The 14,817-nt window shown below is 40.8% G+C and overlaps 1 protein-coding gene across 2 annotated transcripts; it reads right to left on the bottom strand.

Moving 5' to 3' along the window:
• Positions 1 to 17: 17 nt before the first annotated feature.
• tyrp1b (tyrosinase-related protein 1b) lies at positions 18 to 6,506 on the bottom strand. 2 transcript variants are annotated; one of them, XM_036517074.1, is made up of 7 exons: positions 6,152 to 6,506; positions 5,389 to 5,711; positions 4,387 to 4,591; positions 1,720 to 1,887; positions 1,190 to 1,372; positions 563 to 709; positions 18 to 226 (listed from the first exon to the last, which is right to left on the bottom strand). In XM_036517074.1, the coding sequence occupies exons 1-7, from the start codon at positions 6,504 to 6,506 to the stop codon at positions 18 to 20; spliced, it is 1,590 nt and encodes a 529-aa protein (XP_036372967.1). The 2 variants fall into 2 exon arrangements, with proteins under 2 accessions (XP_036372967.1, XP_036372966.1); XM_036517073.1 differs by having other exon boundaries at positions 1,193 to 1,372.
• Positions 6,507 to 14,817: the final 8,311 nt, after the last annotated feature.

The following is a 14,817-nucleotide window of genomic DNA, read 5'->3' as shown; positions in this document are numbered from 1 at the left end:
ACGGTCATCCTCAAATCTTAGACCACAGACTGAGTTTTTTCCTGCCGTCGGTCGAGATCGTCTGAATACCGCTGATACTGTTCTCCAAGCAGGGGTTGCCGACCTTCGCTTGTGCGATATGACCGTGCACGGACTGCACATGTGGTCACGATGCCAATGATGGCTATGGCAACGACAGCGCCCACAATGGAGATGGTGATGATCTCGGTCAGGGTGTACGGGCGAGCTGTAGACATCATCCAACAGAAACGCTTGGTGAGCACTGTTTCTTAAACACGCATTGGTTTCCTCCCAATAAATATAGCACAGATGTATATCTGAGAGAGACTGGTCCAACATTACATAATGTGTAAAAACAACACAAACCATATGATGGTATACTGCAACACCACAACATTGCACCTTGAACTTATTATCAAATGGATCTCACTTTTCAGCTGTAGTACATGCCATACATTAGAAGATGGAGGATGTAATGTTTTTTGTCACTTTGTTTTTGGTCAATAAGTTGATATTTACTATTTTTAACCTATTGCTGAATCACGGTAGCTGTAATACTCACTTGGCCACTGAACCTCATATGAGTAGCCGAGGTTTTCAGGGGCTGTCACAAACATCTCAGCATTGGTGATAGGTGGCCAGAAAGGAACCATGTTGAAATCTCTGTTGTGACCAATGGGTGCATTCTCCACAGGGTAAACTGCTGCATCTGGAAGAAATAAGTTACACAGTGTTTGTGCACAGAAGTGTCATCCAAAAAACGTGTGCCACCACCCCTTCAATTCAGCTACAAAGAGGCTATTTCAGACAGTGTGCATCTCTAAGTTGTGTCATTTGTTAAGTGGTACCAACATCCGTTTGAGCCATCGGATATAATATTTGGTCAATTTAAATAGTGTCTGCTTGGTATGTCCACAAAAATACTTTCCCCTGAATTCCTTATCTAGAAATATTTATATTGCTCCAAGGAACTTTAACAACTGTCTCAAAATCCTCCCATCACATCATAAATGCAAAACCCCAGCAGCAGGATCAACCAGTGATGATTCATTCAAAGAAATACCCAAGGAGCACTTTACCCAAAGAGCATTTCATAAATATTTCTAGTGCATGCTAATATTAGCAGTATGCCAGAAATTTATATCTCAAACGGTATGCTTCAGTCCAAATAGAAGATAAATATTAAGACTACCAGGGCTGTGCCTTCTGAGCCATTCATCGAAAATGGCATCAGTAAAGGTGTGCAGCAGGACGAAGATTGGGTCATTGGGGGACAGATGAGTCTGCCCTCCGGTGCCATTCAGAAACAGATGTGCCAGATTGTGCAGGCTGCGAACCACAGGGTCGTAGTTTCCTTGCGGCGCACTGTAACCTGGACACAAAACAAAGGCAAACAACAGAACATCAAATCACATATTACATGTCACCCTACATCACCAACACGCGTGAGCTGCTACAACTAAACCACTTTGATTTAAAAAAATCTGTTGTGTAAATACATTACATTACATTACATTTCTAATCCTGACTCTGATTCTGATTCTGATTACATTCATTTAGCAGACGCTCTTATCCAGCGTGACTTCCAGCACAAATGAGCAGAAGTGTACGCATTCAAGTTGGATGAATGGATACACTTTTGTTCGTTTGTGCCGGAGGGGCTCTTGATGGTTGGTTGGTTGGTTGATTATTCAGGGTGAAAGACTGATCGGGCCTCACCCTCGATGGTGTTGCGGAAGCTCTCAGAGGAGGTGGAGTAGTAGGGCGGGGTGTCGAAGGTGTTCAGCTCCAGGCAGTCGACCACGTCCTGTGGCTCGGGCAGCCGCTGCACCATAGGCCTGGCCACGTTCCCGGCCGGGTTCCTCCGGATGGGGCTGCTTTCCGTGTCTGCAGGGCACACAGGGCACACTCAGAGGCAGACCAGACGAAGCTGATGCAACCCAGGCCTCACAGACCGAAAAACTACAAAACCTGCCCATCAGTGGTGGAACTTGGGCATACACATCTGAGTAGCACTGCTGTTACCCTTCAGCAGAGAACTGTGTAAAACAGATATAATTTCTGTGGATAAGCGTGCCTGCAAAGCAAATGAATAATGCAACAGCTTTCTGTTTTTCTGGGTAATAATGCAAAACAAAGCAAAGCACTGCTAAGAACACATCTTAATTGTATGCTGCATTCTTTTTTTGGCATTCCATTCGGCATTGTACCTTATATTTTGTGATACTGTATTACAAAAGAATTGAGGGTAAATACAATAGTCCATGTTATAATACAGCAAAAACACTGACGGAAATAATCTGAAACAGTGGTTTCATACCGAAACCACTGTCACATCACTCTTCCGCAGTGCAAACCCACCAAAGCCTTTAGCTTTTGTTTGCATTCTGGGCACATCCACCATGTTCTATGTTCTTTGGCTGTACTGCATCTGGTACACCCTCATGGCGCTGTATATAGGCAGCCAAAATACAAGTAGAAATTACATTCCTGGCTGCATCAGAATCTGCATATTTCATATAGGCATCAAAACTAATAAAACTGAGTTGGAATACCACATAAAGGCCATAGCATGAATTAATCTGAACCACTGTCAACTAAAAATTTCCACACCTTTTTGTTGATTTCACATGCATGCCAAAAAGCAGGTTTGATCATTTTCCCTGCTCTTTCTGCAGACAGTCATATTGCACTTTTTCCATTAGGGGGCACTGCTAATTAGCGTTACACACTGGTTACAGAACAAAATAGGGAGAGGCTGAAAATCTGTTGTTTTAGCTGTTTTAGACAGACACAAAAGTGAATCAATAGGCTAAAAGATAAATGGCATAATTCACTTATTGGAAATGTTCTGCAACTGAAATAAATGTGACATGAATTCTTGAGGCACAATTTATTGCAGTACACTTGAGACTGCTTGGAGTCCACTTAGGTTTCTTGTTTTTGTTTCCACCTCAGGAGCTAATTACTTAAGGAGAGTCTTTGACTGTACAGGGTATTGAATAACCTTTTTTGCTGCAGATGTCTGTCAGCTGCAAGATAAAAGGCGCCTCTGAAAACCTCTGAACACCGTGGATCTCCAGAATATGGAGAGCAGATCACATCATATCCTCCGAGTTGATATACTTTGTGTGCGTTCACACATATGCACACAAAGTATATCAAACTGAGATATGTAAAATTATAGTAATACAAAAAAAAAACTTTTGTGAAAATGAGGTAAAACAGAAGTCAGACTTATTCGGTTAATTTAGCAGGCTCACACAAACAAACCAGACACCATGCAAAACTTGGTGCAAAATAAGTCTGATTGAGTCTGACTGCGGTTAATCGCAGAGGCCAGCAGGGATTTCTCCAGGTCTGGCTACAGCCAGTCTTAACGATTCCCTCCTCCCTACAGGACTCCGCTCGTATCAGGAGGTCAAAGTAACCATTTCATGGGAGGCAAACGAATGCTCTGATGCGTAAGAGGATTAACAGGAAACATGGGCAACAGCAAAGCACGAGAATTCCGGTCATGAGCTGTCTTAAACCTTGGCAGAAAGCAAATGCATGTAGGTAAATCTTAAAAGTCTGGAAATCCACATTTTTTCTAGTGTTAACTCAGTAATCCATGGGCTTTGAATATACTATATTTGTATTACTACGACAACAACAACAATTACTACAACTACAACTACTAGTACTATTATTATTATCAGTAATATAATAATAATAATGCATTTATTAGTACATATTTAGTAATACTACTAGATATTAGAGGGTTTTACTAAACCTGTTTCACTACACTTTTTAATTTTCTAAAGATGAAAGAATAATTTAAAAGTTTTTTTTTTTTTTTTTTTTTTAAAAAAGAAGACAGAAGAAGACAAGAAGTCTGGATTCAGTACTTTAAACCGACTTGGATTCTGAAATCCAAATCCGGTCTCACTCTGTGTAGGCCCATTAGCGTTTAGTTCAAAGGCACTCAGGGGGGTTCTTTGAGGAAGATGTTTGGTTGGATGTGCCAAGCATTAATCAGCCAGCCTTGTGAGGCCTGCTGACTTTGCGTGTGCTCAGTACAACTTTCCCTGAGGGTTCATTGACCAGAAAACTTCAGACGTATTTTAAGGTCCAATTAGATGTAAACATTGTAACAAGAATAACAGTAAACAACTTGATAGTGTTTTTCATAGAAGAGCCAGAGCGGTGCACTCACACTGCTTTTTCAGAGAACAGTTCTGGAATAACAGAGTGGTGAACTTACTGGTTCTAAGAGAACAGCCTTGGACTAACAGAGTGGACTGCTTAGACTGGTTCTCAGAGAACAGCTCTGGACTATCACACCGGAGACCTCACCCTAGTTCTCAGAGAACAGACTTGGACTGGGGAGAGCGGAGTACTTACTATTACAGATTGTCCCCAGTGTATCGTAGTCATCCACACTCTCACAGACCACTCTCCACTGAGAGAAGGGTGAGTTGGAGCTGATGGTGTTTGCGTCAAAGCTGCTCCTGGCCCCGAGCAGGTCATCTGTGCAGATGTCGCAGGTGTTTCCGCCGATAGCGAAGTTCCAGTAGGGCAAGGCGAAGGATGGATCCTGGAGCATGTCCTACATATTCATGAAAAACAATTACAGCAATGCAATCTTTACTGTCAGCAGAGCCGACATGACACAATGTCAACATATCACACCAGGATAAAACAGTATATTATGTCCATGTTTACAGCATATCTTCAGAATGTCTGTGTGGTTGCATCACCAAAGTAATGTCTGTTTACGGACAGTGTGGTTATAAAAAAAAAAAAAAAAAATGTTATGTGGTCTGGCTCTGAAGAATCTATTAATTTCTAAACTGTTGAGATGTTACATACACAATTATGAACAAAATGTTCTCTTCACACTGTTTATCTGATTTAATGGTAATTATAACTTATCTTACATGCATATAAGGTGACTTTCTAAAGTGTGAAAGATGATTAAAAATAAGTACAAATTATTATTATCAACAATTATTCATCATATGATAGATGCATTAGCACAGATGTGTCATTTCCATCTTCTCATATGTACAACAAGGCATATTAACTACTTACATGCAACTAAAATTCCTGTTCAGATCTGACTACAGAGAAGTTGTATGAGAAATAAACTGATACATTAAGAAGAAAAATATAACAATAATAATTATTATTACTGTTAGCAACAAAAACAATAATACATACATAAAAGCCAACCATAAAAGTCGAGACCATAGTTAAAAACTGTCAGGACAATAGACTCATTACTCTGCAGCTGTAATGAAACATGACATTGTGCGGCATGTCAGCTGCCTCAGTTGATATTAAACCTGGAGCAACTGTCGTCTCAGATACAGAGAATCTGCCACCGTGTCGCATCTCCTTTACCTGCATGTCTCGCTCCAGCTGGAGGAGGTGAAACCTGTGCCAGGTCACGAAACCCGGGCCCTCGTGAGAGAAGTCCACCCCTCCAAAACTCGGCTGCCCGGCTCCCAGGAACGTCTTGCTGACCGAGTAGTAGTGCGACCACACGAAGTAGTTGTAGATGGTGATGTTCTCAAACTGCATGGTATTTCCATCGAGCCCGAATACTTCCTGGTACCTTCTGGTGGCGATGACCAGGTCTGGGTGCACCGTGGTCTTGGCCTGGTTCAGCGCGTTCACGAACGCCCTCTTCTCGTCCGCACTCATCTGCATCACGTTCCTCCTGACTGAGGACAAGGCAGTACTCATTGCAGATCAGCAGAGATTCTTTGCACTGAATAATCACTAACAACATGCCTCATTTGCCTGTTCTAGGGACATGCGTTGGAAGGGAGACAGAATTAAAATGCATAATTCAAACAAGTACTCGGTAGCGAACGTTTGATTTCAAATTACAATCCTCATGTGTGATGCTCATCGTTTTTTTTTTTTTTTGTTGCATGGAGTGTGGCGAAATTCTATTTCAATCAACTGTTTTCCAGAAAAAATCTCCTTTTCCCAAATGCACATCTAAAACGTTTTTTTTTCATAAATAGAGCTTTATTTAGTTAATAGAAAACATTTTACTTTACAATGGCGTTATAACAATCGATTCGTTTTAATATTGCATGTCTACGTTGTCGTGTGCTCGCTCACACACACCTGTACACAGTTTGCTTTACCTTACCTACAGATACGCGCAGGTCGCAGTTAGCTCCGCTGAGTCCGTGTTTGCATCGTCCACAGTTGTAACCCGAGAAGTTCCCGTTACATTGGCAAGTGCGATTGAAGAACCTGAGGGGCCAGCGCTCACGGTCATCCCGGCCATCGTGAGGGTACTGGGGCCCGTGGGGTCGCCTGTCTGCGTTGATTGATACACATTGTCCTCTGCCGGTGCTGGATCCGCACTCGTCATTCGGAGCCCCAGTCGGAGACGGACAGCACTGACCACTTCGGAGTCCCTCGGGGGTCACACATTCTCTGGGAAACTGGGCGCGCACGAAAACTGCGCAGAAGGCGACCAGGAACCCATACTTCCACATGCTTACAAGAGAAGAAAAATACAATTACCTTACATTTTGCAATTAAGCGAAGTTATCACCCTCATTCCTACAAAATCATATTCGCCACCAGTAATATACGAGAATAAAGGCATGTTTCATAATCTGACTTGACCACTCCCTGAATAAAAGATAAAATGGTTTTAATACTTTAATACTTTTAAAACGAACTTGTTCAGAAATTGCGTTGTATTACTGACAAACTTAAAAGAATCAACTTGAGCGTGTTAACTATCTACCTTCTTTCATTAGAAGTCTGCGCTGTACTAATGGCCCCTCGGCAGACTCATACGCCTGTGCTCTTAAATACCCCCATAATGCATGACTGCCAACGTTTCAGATCTCGTGATCGCATCACATTTCCAACAAAAGAAAATAAGTAGTAGTTTTGTGAACACGGATTCTTCGAAATATGATTCTCTACAACAGAAAAAATGTACACACTGAATATTTTTCTTCTGCTTAAAAATGCAAAAGGTCATGCATTTTCCTTAGCAGCATTGCAGACAGCAAAGTGATATTGTTCATAACTGATTAATTTGTATTGTTTTTTTTAATCCTGCGTATGAACAAATATTATTGTCTATTGGTTTATTGATTTATGTATCCATTTGAACAGTGCAGCTTGTAGATACGTACTCTATATGTTTAGAGTCCCCCCTCTCCCTGTGGCATATTTTTAAAAATAAAGAATAAAGGTATGATAAAAGAGACATCACACTGTATTGGAAAATGATTTAATTTGATATTTCTTCACATGTCATTGTGGGACACAACATAATTGTATCATAGACATGCATATACCAGTACAATCAATGGCAATATGTCAATGTAACACTTTTGCCCTTATACATGGTGCAATTAATTAAATATACTATATACTGTTTTGTTCAAATGTAAGATTACAATATGAATTCTAGTTATTATTTTTTGCTAAATGTTAACTTTCTTCCCTGAACTACAACAGTTCACAGGTGGACCCAGTAGCATATAATTATTCCCTTTTTTTCACTTGTGCCGTATATTACACTGAAATATGTATGTATATTTTGTGTGTTAGCATGTTAAGTTTGTGTGTGTGTGTGTGTGTGCACATGTGTAAGTACATTTGTTTATATGTGTATATATATGTATATGTTTATGTGCATATGGGCAGGTAAGCATATGTTTATCTTTTTATGAATGAGTACAGTATGAAAACGTGTGTGTCAGAGGTTACAGTGGATGTATTTAGATTAAACATGAGGTAACTTAAATTATGTCAATAACTATATAGCAAAAAAAAAAAAAAAAAAAAGAAAAAAGCAACACAGGGACATAATGTACACAGCTGTGGAAGCACATACAACATTAAACATATTCCAATAATTAGCCACTCAGATATAAGTACATAGGAATTCACTTGACAAAAAGAATATCTATATACCATGTGTGCCCAAATGAACATCCAACAGTGGATAAGTTTTCTTGCTCAAAGAGTTAACTGCAGTTGATTTAGCCACACAGTAACACAGCATTATCTTGACTAACAGAGATCCTACCAAAGCAAGTCACAAATATGGATTAGAATAAGAAATATGGAACATTGGACAGGAACGAATGGGGTCTCTACAGAACAGAAGTGCGGACATCATCCACCTGGTCCTCAGGACAAACAGCATTCTCAGGGGGATCTAGTGGAATATCTGCCATGGTCTCCTCTTGTTGCGATTGGGACAGATCCAAGGTTTCAGAAATAGCATTTCTGAAAAGGAAAATAATAAGCATTATATACTGATATCATGTGTATTATACTTCATTAACGTGGCTTGTCAATTGATCAGCATGTCAAGACTGTAAGGAGCAATGTCCCATCAAAACAACAATCCAGTTTATCTGCAAAACATTCTATTTCAATATTGTTGCATGGTCTGGCCTTGAGTTTTCACTGTCCTCAAAACATTTTTCAATGACTGCATAAGTTAACAGTATGTTAATATTTTATTCTTCTACCAGATCGGGTAAGCACATAAAACTGGATAATATGTACTGGAAGGAGTTCTTTCCTAACAAAAGAATATCACTAGTCACCGCGGGGGTGAAATTTGTTTAATATCTTTATGAAATATACACGTAATAAATAAAAAGTTAATTAATGGGCGCTCGAGGTTGTGCAGCGCTGCCATGCTTGAGCTCAGTCTCGTGTCGGTCAGCTGTTTTGCCGGAGGCGGGAAAATTCCTGGTGCAAATACGTAGTAAAATACACAGACTGAGCAGAAAGGAGTGATTAGACCTGTTGATGGGTATGTTTTTAGAAATTTATCTATATTTTGCGTATATCACCATACTTGTATCATTTCCACCATGTTTTTAAATGGGTTTGAGCGGACGGGATGCCTTTGGAATATTTTTTATTGACTTTATCACTTCTTCTTTATCACCACTTCTGAAGGCAACAGACTTGAATTTTGAACGTTATTCCGTCCTCTCACCCCCACCCAGGTTAACCGTTAAACTACTGTACAGTTCCTTAAAAAACCTGCCATGAACACATAAAAGGTTTCATGTCGTTTTAGGGTGCGTATGAAATGTCTTCGGAATCTGAAGGTAACGCAATGATTTGTTATTTTTTTAACTCCGAAGTTATGCATTACGAAATAAGATACAGCTCCATTCAGAAGCGGACAGTCTGATAGTATACGTGGCATCATTTCATCCGAATTTCTGCAGAATTAGAAAGGGTAGTAGGAATACAAATTTCCAATCCAGAGTATAAAGCCCAACACTAGGAGGGGAATACACCTTTTTAAAGCGAGAAAGTGTGAACTTTGATCACTAGTTTTAAAGGACAAAGAGTTTTAATTATAACGAAGTAAAACTCCGTTATGAAAGCGGCCCTCTCTGTATAGTTAGCAAAATCATTATTTTAGGATCTGGGTCAATATGTACTTAACTTTAAGGTTAAGGATTTGCACGCATGTGCTTCAGTTGAAGAATCAGCACTTGCTTGCACATTCCTTTTTGTCACGGTTTATAAGGTGACAACGGATGTCTTTGTATTAGGTGTATTCGCCAACGTTTTCTGAAAAAAAAAAATGGACTTGCTAATGTAGGCAATGTATTACACTAACATACATTACATTCCAGGATATGGAATTTATACCTTGTTACAGCAGTGTTACTGTAACAAAGAAAAGTTACAGTGGTGTCTCTATTTTTAGCACGCTGCTGTCCAACATTGCAAGTAGGTGCCGTCTGGATTTTCACCACATTGCGAACAGGCACATTTGAGCGAAATTGCTTGTGGAACATCACAGAGAATCGCCGGTATTAGACAGATGGCACAGAGGCTGAAAATTTAATGTACACTCTGCCTGAAATCTGGATTTCTGGAGCCAGAAGGTAACCATTGGAGAGGGTATTGGCTGAAATAACTTAGTGCGTGTTGCCCTTTCCACGACTTGTATCATGATTTTTTTTTATTTTTAGATTATCCATAGGTTTTCAACAAGACAGAGTAAATAACAGACCCCCACTCAAGGGTATGGGTATTAAATTTGGCATTAATAGGCCATGCTTTTGATTCAGTGTTTCCTTTGGAGTTCTTGCCAAATTTTCTTGTATGCACACATGCGTGCATGTACGCACATTGACGTGCGCATGCAGCATGCGACGACAGGGACACCTGCAGGAGAGCATGGTTTCCACCTACTGTTGTATTTGGTCTTCATCGGCAGTCACAGCGTTCTCATTGGCTTCCTCAGTCGTAGTCTGAGCTGCCTCACAGTCTTCTGATGCCTTTGCTTGCACAGCCCCACTGAAGAGGGAATTAGTTTGTTAAACATTACTCGATTTTAAGAGTAAAGCCCACCATAGTGAGCTTTAATCCCCTCATACATCCACATAAAGGTGGCGGCGAGATGCTATAAACCTTGTATGGCGCTTCAAATGAAGTGGTCATGGGTTCAAGTACCAGATGTAAGACTGATGTTGTGCCCTTGATCAAAGTAATTAACCTGAATAGCTTCAGCAAATATTCCAACTGTGCAAATTAAAGCTGCCCTGCATAAGAGTATCCAGAGAGGAAGGTAATTTTATCTGTCCTTTTATTATTTCTGTGGAAGGATGCTAAAGGGATTCTTAACCACCCCCCCTCCCAATAAGACAAAACCTGTTACTTCAGAGGAAACAAAATGACAATACTAGTGGGTGTTATTAAATTCTATGTACAAAAAAAGAGCACATCTGATCATTATTTGACCTACATTTTTATCTTTTGATTGCACTTTTCAGAATTGAAAAAGCAGCCCACCTGGTTGTTTTTTTCTTACACTTGAGAAAGTAAACAATAATAACAATTGTTTCCAGAAACAGAAATACTGCAGCAGAAATTGCACCAATCTTCCAGGCTTCCAGACCCAAGCCAGCACCCTCTGCAAAGAGAAGTATGCAAAATGAAGGAGAGAGGGAAAACATGGCCAGAATAAAGCACAATATTTGCCCTCTCTATTTGGAAATACAGTGGTATTAGTAATGCACATTATGTTTAAATTAAGATTGGTGCCAGTAAAGTGACATAACTGGAGGTTAGAATCTCTGAGGAAAAAAAAATCAATAGAGTTTCAGGGTGATGTGTCATTTCCCTCTCCCAAGGGCTGCCATACCTGTGGTGTCAGCAGTGGCTTCTATTAATTCGCCGTCATCTGCTGTCTCCTCTTCCACGAGCGGGATAGAGGGAGTGGCAGGGATCTCCTCCACGTCCACGGCATTATCCAGAGTTGGCACGGCCTCGACGGGGACCAGGTTCAGGAGTTCATCTTTGGACGTAATAATCTCATTGAAGTCATTTGACTCCTCGCCGATCTCTCCCCCCACGGCGTTGCTCTCCTCCTCTGGGCTGACGATCGCGGGGCCTTGTGACTCCGGTGGCACATAAGTATCAGCTGGGCCCAGAGTCAGATCTGTGACGGGGGGCAGACATTTAGCATTCCAGCGAAAATTACGTTGAGGCCTCGTATAGGTCACGGTGTGGCCTGTGGAATGAAAATAATGCACCCGCAAGACATACGTGCATACCACCCCACAGCTCATAGCTGCTTCTGCAAATGGAGAAATGTGCAGCTTTGGCATTATGGACTGACCACATTAAAAATATAACATGCTGGCTACCATGCATCAGCATTAAACTGTCTACTCCTTTCAGAAAAGCAGGTTACTCAGAATATGACCAAGTAGCATATTGTGCAATGTGATTGTCATACCATTGCGTTTGCTGTTTATTTTAGGAGCTATCTGATTGTGTAAAGGTATTATATGTGGAAAAAAAAAAAAAACAACAAAAATGTCAGCTTGATAGTACCGTGTTATTGATGTAATATCCTGCTACACTACACAGATGTACATTTTCACTCCAGGATGCTCTCCGAAGCTCACAATTGGTTAATTCCCATGAGAATGTTCTACCTAGCTGAAAATATCACATGCTGGGCAAAGTGCTAATCTGTTCTGTGTAACAGAAAGCAGGATAGAACTTTTTTTTTTTCTTAAAATCATATCTGGAAATGTGACCCATGACCTCACTGTTATCCCATCACATTCCTCCTCTCTAATTGAATCTAATGAGAAAGACTTTGAAGAGCGATTAAAGGGACCATCGCTGTTATGTTTAATGATTCATAACATCATGCTTGGTGCAGTAAAATATGTGCTTCACATCACATCTTAATTTATACTGGAAGACCTTTCTTTTGTTTTTGTTTGTATGCAAATTGGATAAATTGCTGTTGAATTCATAGTGATGAGCAATTAATATATAAAGGTAAATACCACAAAATATGTCCCACAGCAATAATGAAATCATATATAGTCCAACAGTAAATTGAACAATTCCAATGTCATACCCCATACTTTTGGAATGGTATGCTTGCAAGTTACACAGAGCTGCTCTGAATATGTTCATTTAGAGCAGGGTTAATAATTTCATTGAATCATATGGTACTAAAATGATTTTCTGTTACTATGTAGTACAAATTCAGATTAAATGCATGTCTGATTATCAGTGATTGAAAATTTTTGCATGCCACTGACACAGGAAAGAGCACATCATGATACATGAGAAAATGAGATGAGTGTTCTGTATATTCTAGGCATAAAACCTGGAAGTTACCTGGTTCTTCAGTCTCACTTGCCTGTGGGGCCCCCGTTTCATTCCCATCCACTGCCACCTCCTCTCCAGTCTCCTGGACAACCTCCACTCCTACCTCCTTGCCGGCTTCCTGCACGGCCTCCCCCACCACCTCTTCTACAACCTCCGCTTCAGCCTCCGCTGGCACCTCCTCTGCTGGTTCAGCTGCGGCCTCTACCCCAGCGTCCTCGCCAGCCTCTACCGCAGCCTCCGATACAGTCTGCTCTCCAGCATCTCCTGCGGCCGCCGCTCCACCCTCCTCCGCAGGCATCTCTACAGGCTCCACTGCCACCTCCTCTCCGGCCTCTGCTGCAGCCTCCTCTGGAGCCTCCTCCGCGGGGGGCGCTACAGCTTGCTCTCCGGCATCCGCTGCAACCTCCTGGCTGACCTCTGCAGCGTCCTCGCCAGCCTCGGCCTCGGCCTCCTGCACCACAGCTTCTGCTGCGTCGCTGACGGCCTCTTCCGCAGCGGCTTCCGCAACGTCCCCCGTGCTCTCCGGTGCTGTCAGGGCCACCTCCGTAATCTGCGGCTCTTCTGCGATGACTACCGTCGGTGGCAGGTTTGATTCAACGACCAATGGAGCGTCAGAGGTAACAAGATCTAAAAGAAAGATATCCAAATTAGAATATAATTGGTACGTGCAAATTCTACTTAGATGCTATTGCAGGAAGTTATTATGACGGCTCAAACCAATAACATTTAGTAGTGAAGTAACATTTTCCCCAGGTTTTGTACTAGTGACCCTCCTCCCCAGTGATTATCTGTGGTACCCAATCATTTTTGTAATCTAGGTATTTTGTAATAGGTATTGAAACCTTTTGTCATATAAAAAACTCATATAATTTACATCATGAATTGAATTCATGATGGAATGGTAGCATAAAGCAATTAGGTTCCTCCATTCATCAGAAGAGTGAATTATGCAACATCCATGTTACTTATACTTATTTATATAATTCAATTCAATATAGCAGTGGTATAGCACAAGAAAATGCATGAGTGGACCTGTCAATTTCCACCATTTCATGTTTTAAGTATGAGAAATGAATATCCATAAAACTGAAAGCAGGATAGCTAAATTAAAAAGCAAAATGGAACCAGCATACCTTGAGACTTGCAAATTTGCAAAAGTAAGATGAAGAACAATCCTTGCCGAAGAGAAGTGTCCATTATGCTTCCAGAAATCCTCTCCCTCAACGTATGTCCAAAAGGTGGATGAGGCACGTAGACCTCTCAACAGTCAAATAGTGAGCAAGAAACTCTGGGTGGTGATATTTAGAAGCGAGACCTGACGCCATGTTACATATTGTCTTTCAATGTCCCCGGTATTCTGCAGACTGGAAAAGTTGCAGATTGCTGTGAAATACTTAGCAGGATCGTACGACTGGCCCTCCGAAAATTCAGCGGCATGTGGCACACACACACAATAAACCGTAATATAGCAATTATATGTGAGCTGTGACCTAGCCAGTAATAAATGATATTCTGAACACAGGGAATGGATGCATCTTACAGTAGTGTTTCCTGAACCTGGAGAAGACCAATTAAATCTATACAAGCATATACACAATAGTATGGTATGGTTGTAATTACTATTATCATTTCACCACTTTTGAATTCCATTTTGTGTCTGTTAGAAGCTGTTGCCACTCAGAAGAACTGTCCAGGTAGTTTCCACAAATATTAGCAGGTTATGTGGACAAAATAGTTGATGTTGTTTGCTCACAAGGATTTTTAAGACCAATGTTTAGGATGCACATTGTCTTTGGTTTGAATTATAAAACAGAGACACTTTTGTTGCTGATGGAGGGTATATATACAAAACAGCAATGAGAGAGAATGTTCCATGATGATGAAGAATATCAGACATACCCTGAGCACTCTGCATACTCCACAGGTTACGCATTGTGCGTTTTTTTGTGACCTTTTACGTTTGTGAGAAAATATGGCTTTGCATTTATGTATATATTGAATTGTTTCATAGGAAAAAAAAAATCTCTCCACCACCGGAAATGCAATTCCTAAGCATTGCTAATGCGGCTTATGAAGCGTATGTCAGCTATTCAAAAATATTCCGTTTATTCTAGTTTCCCTTGTTTACATCTTTTTTTTGCAACACTTATTAAGTAA

Source organism: Megalops cyprinoides, chromosome 22 (assembly GCF_013368585.1).
Source record: "Megalops cyprinoides isolate fMegCyp1 chromosome 22, fMegCyp1.pri, whole genome shotgun sequence".
NCBI lineage: Eukaryota > Metazoa > Chordata > Actinopteri > Elopiformes > Megalopidae > Megalops > Megalops cyprinoides.
This window is presented reverse-complemented; position numbering and strand designations above follow the sequence as displayed.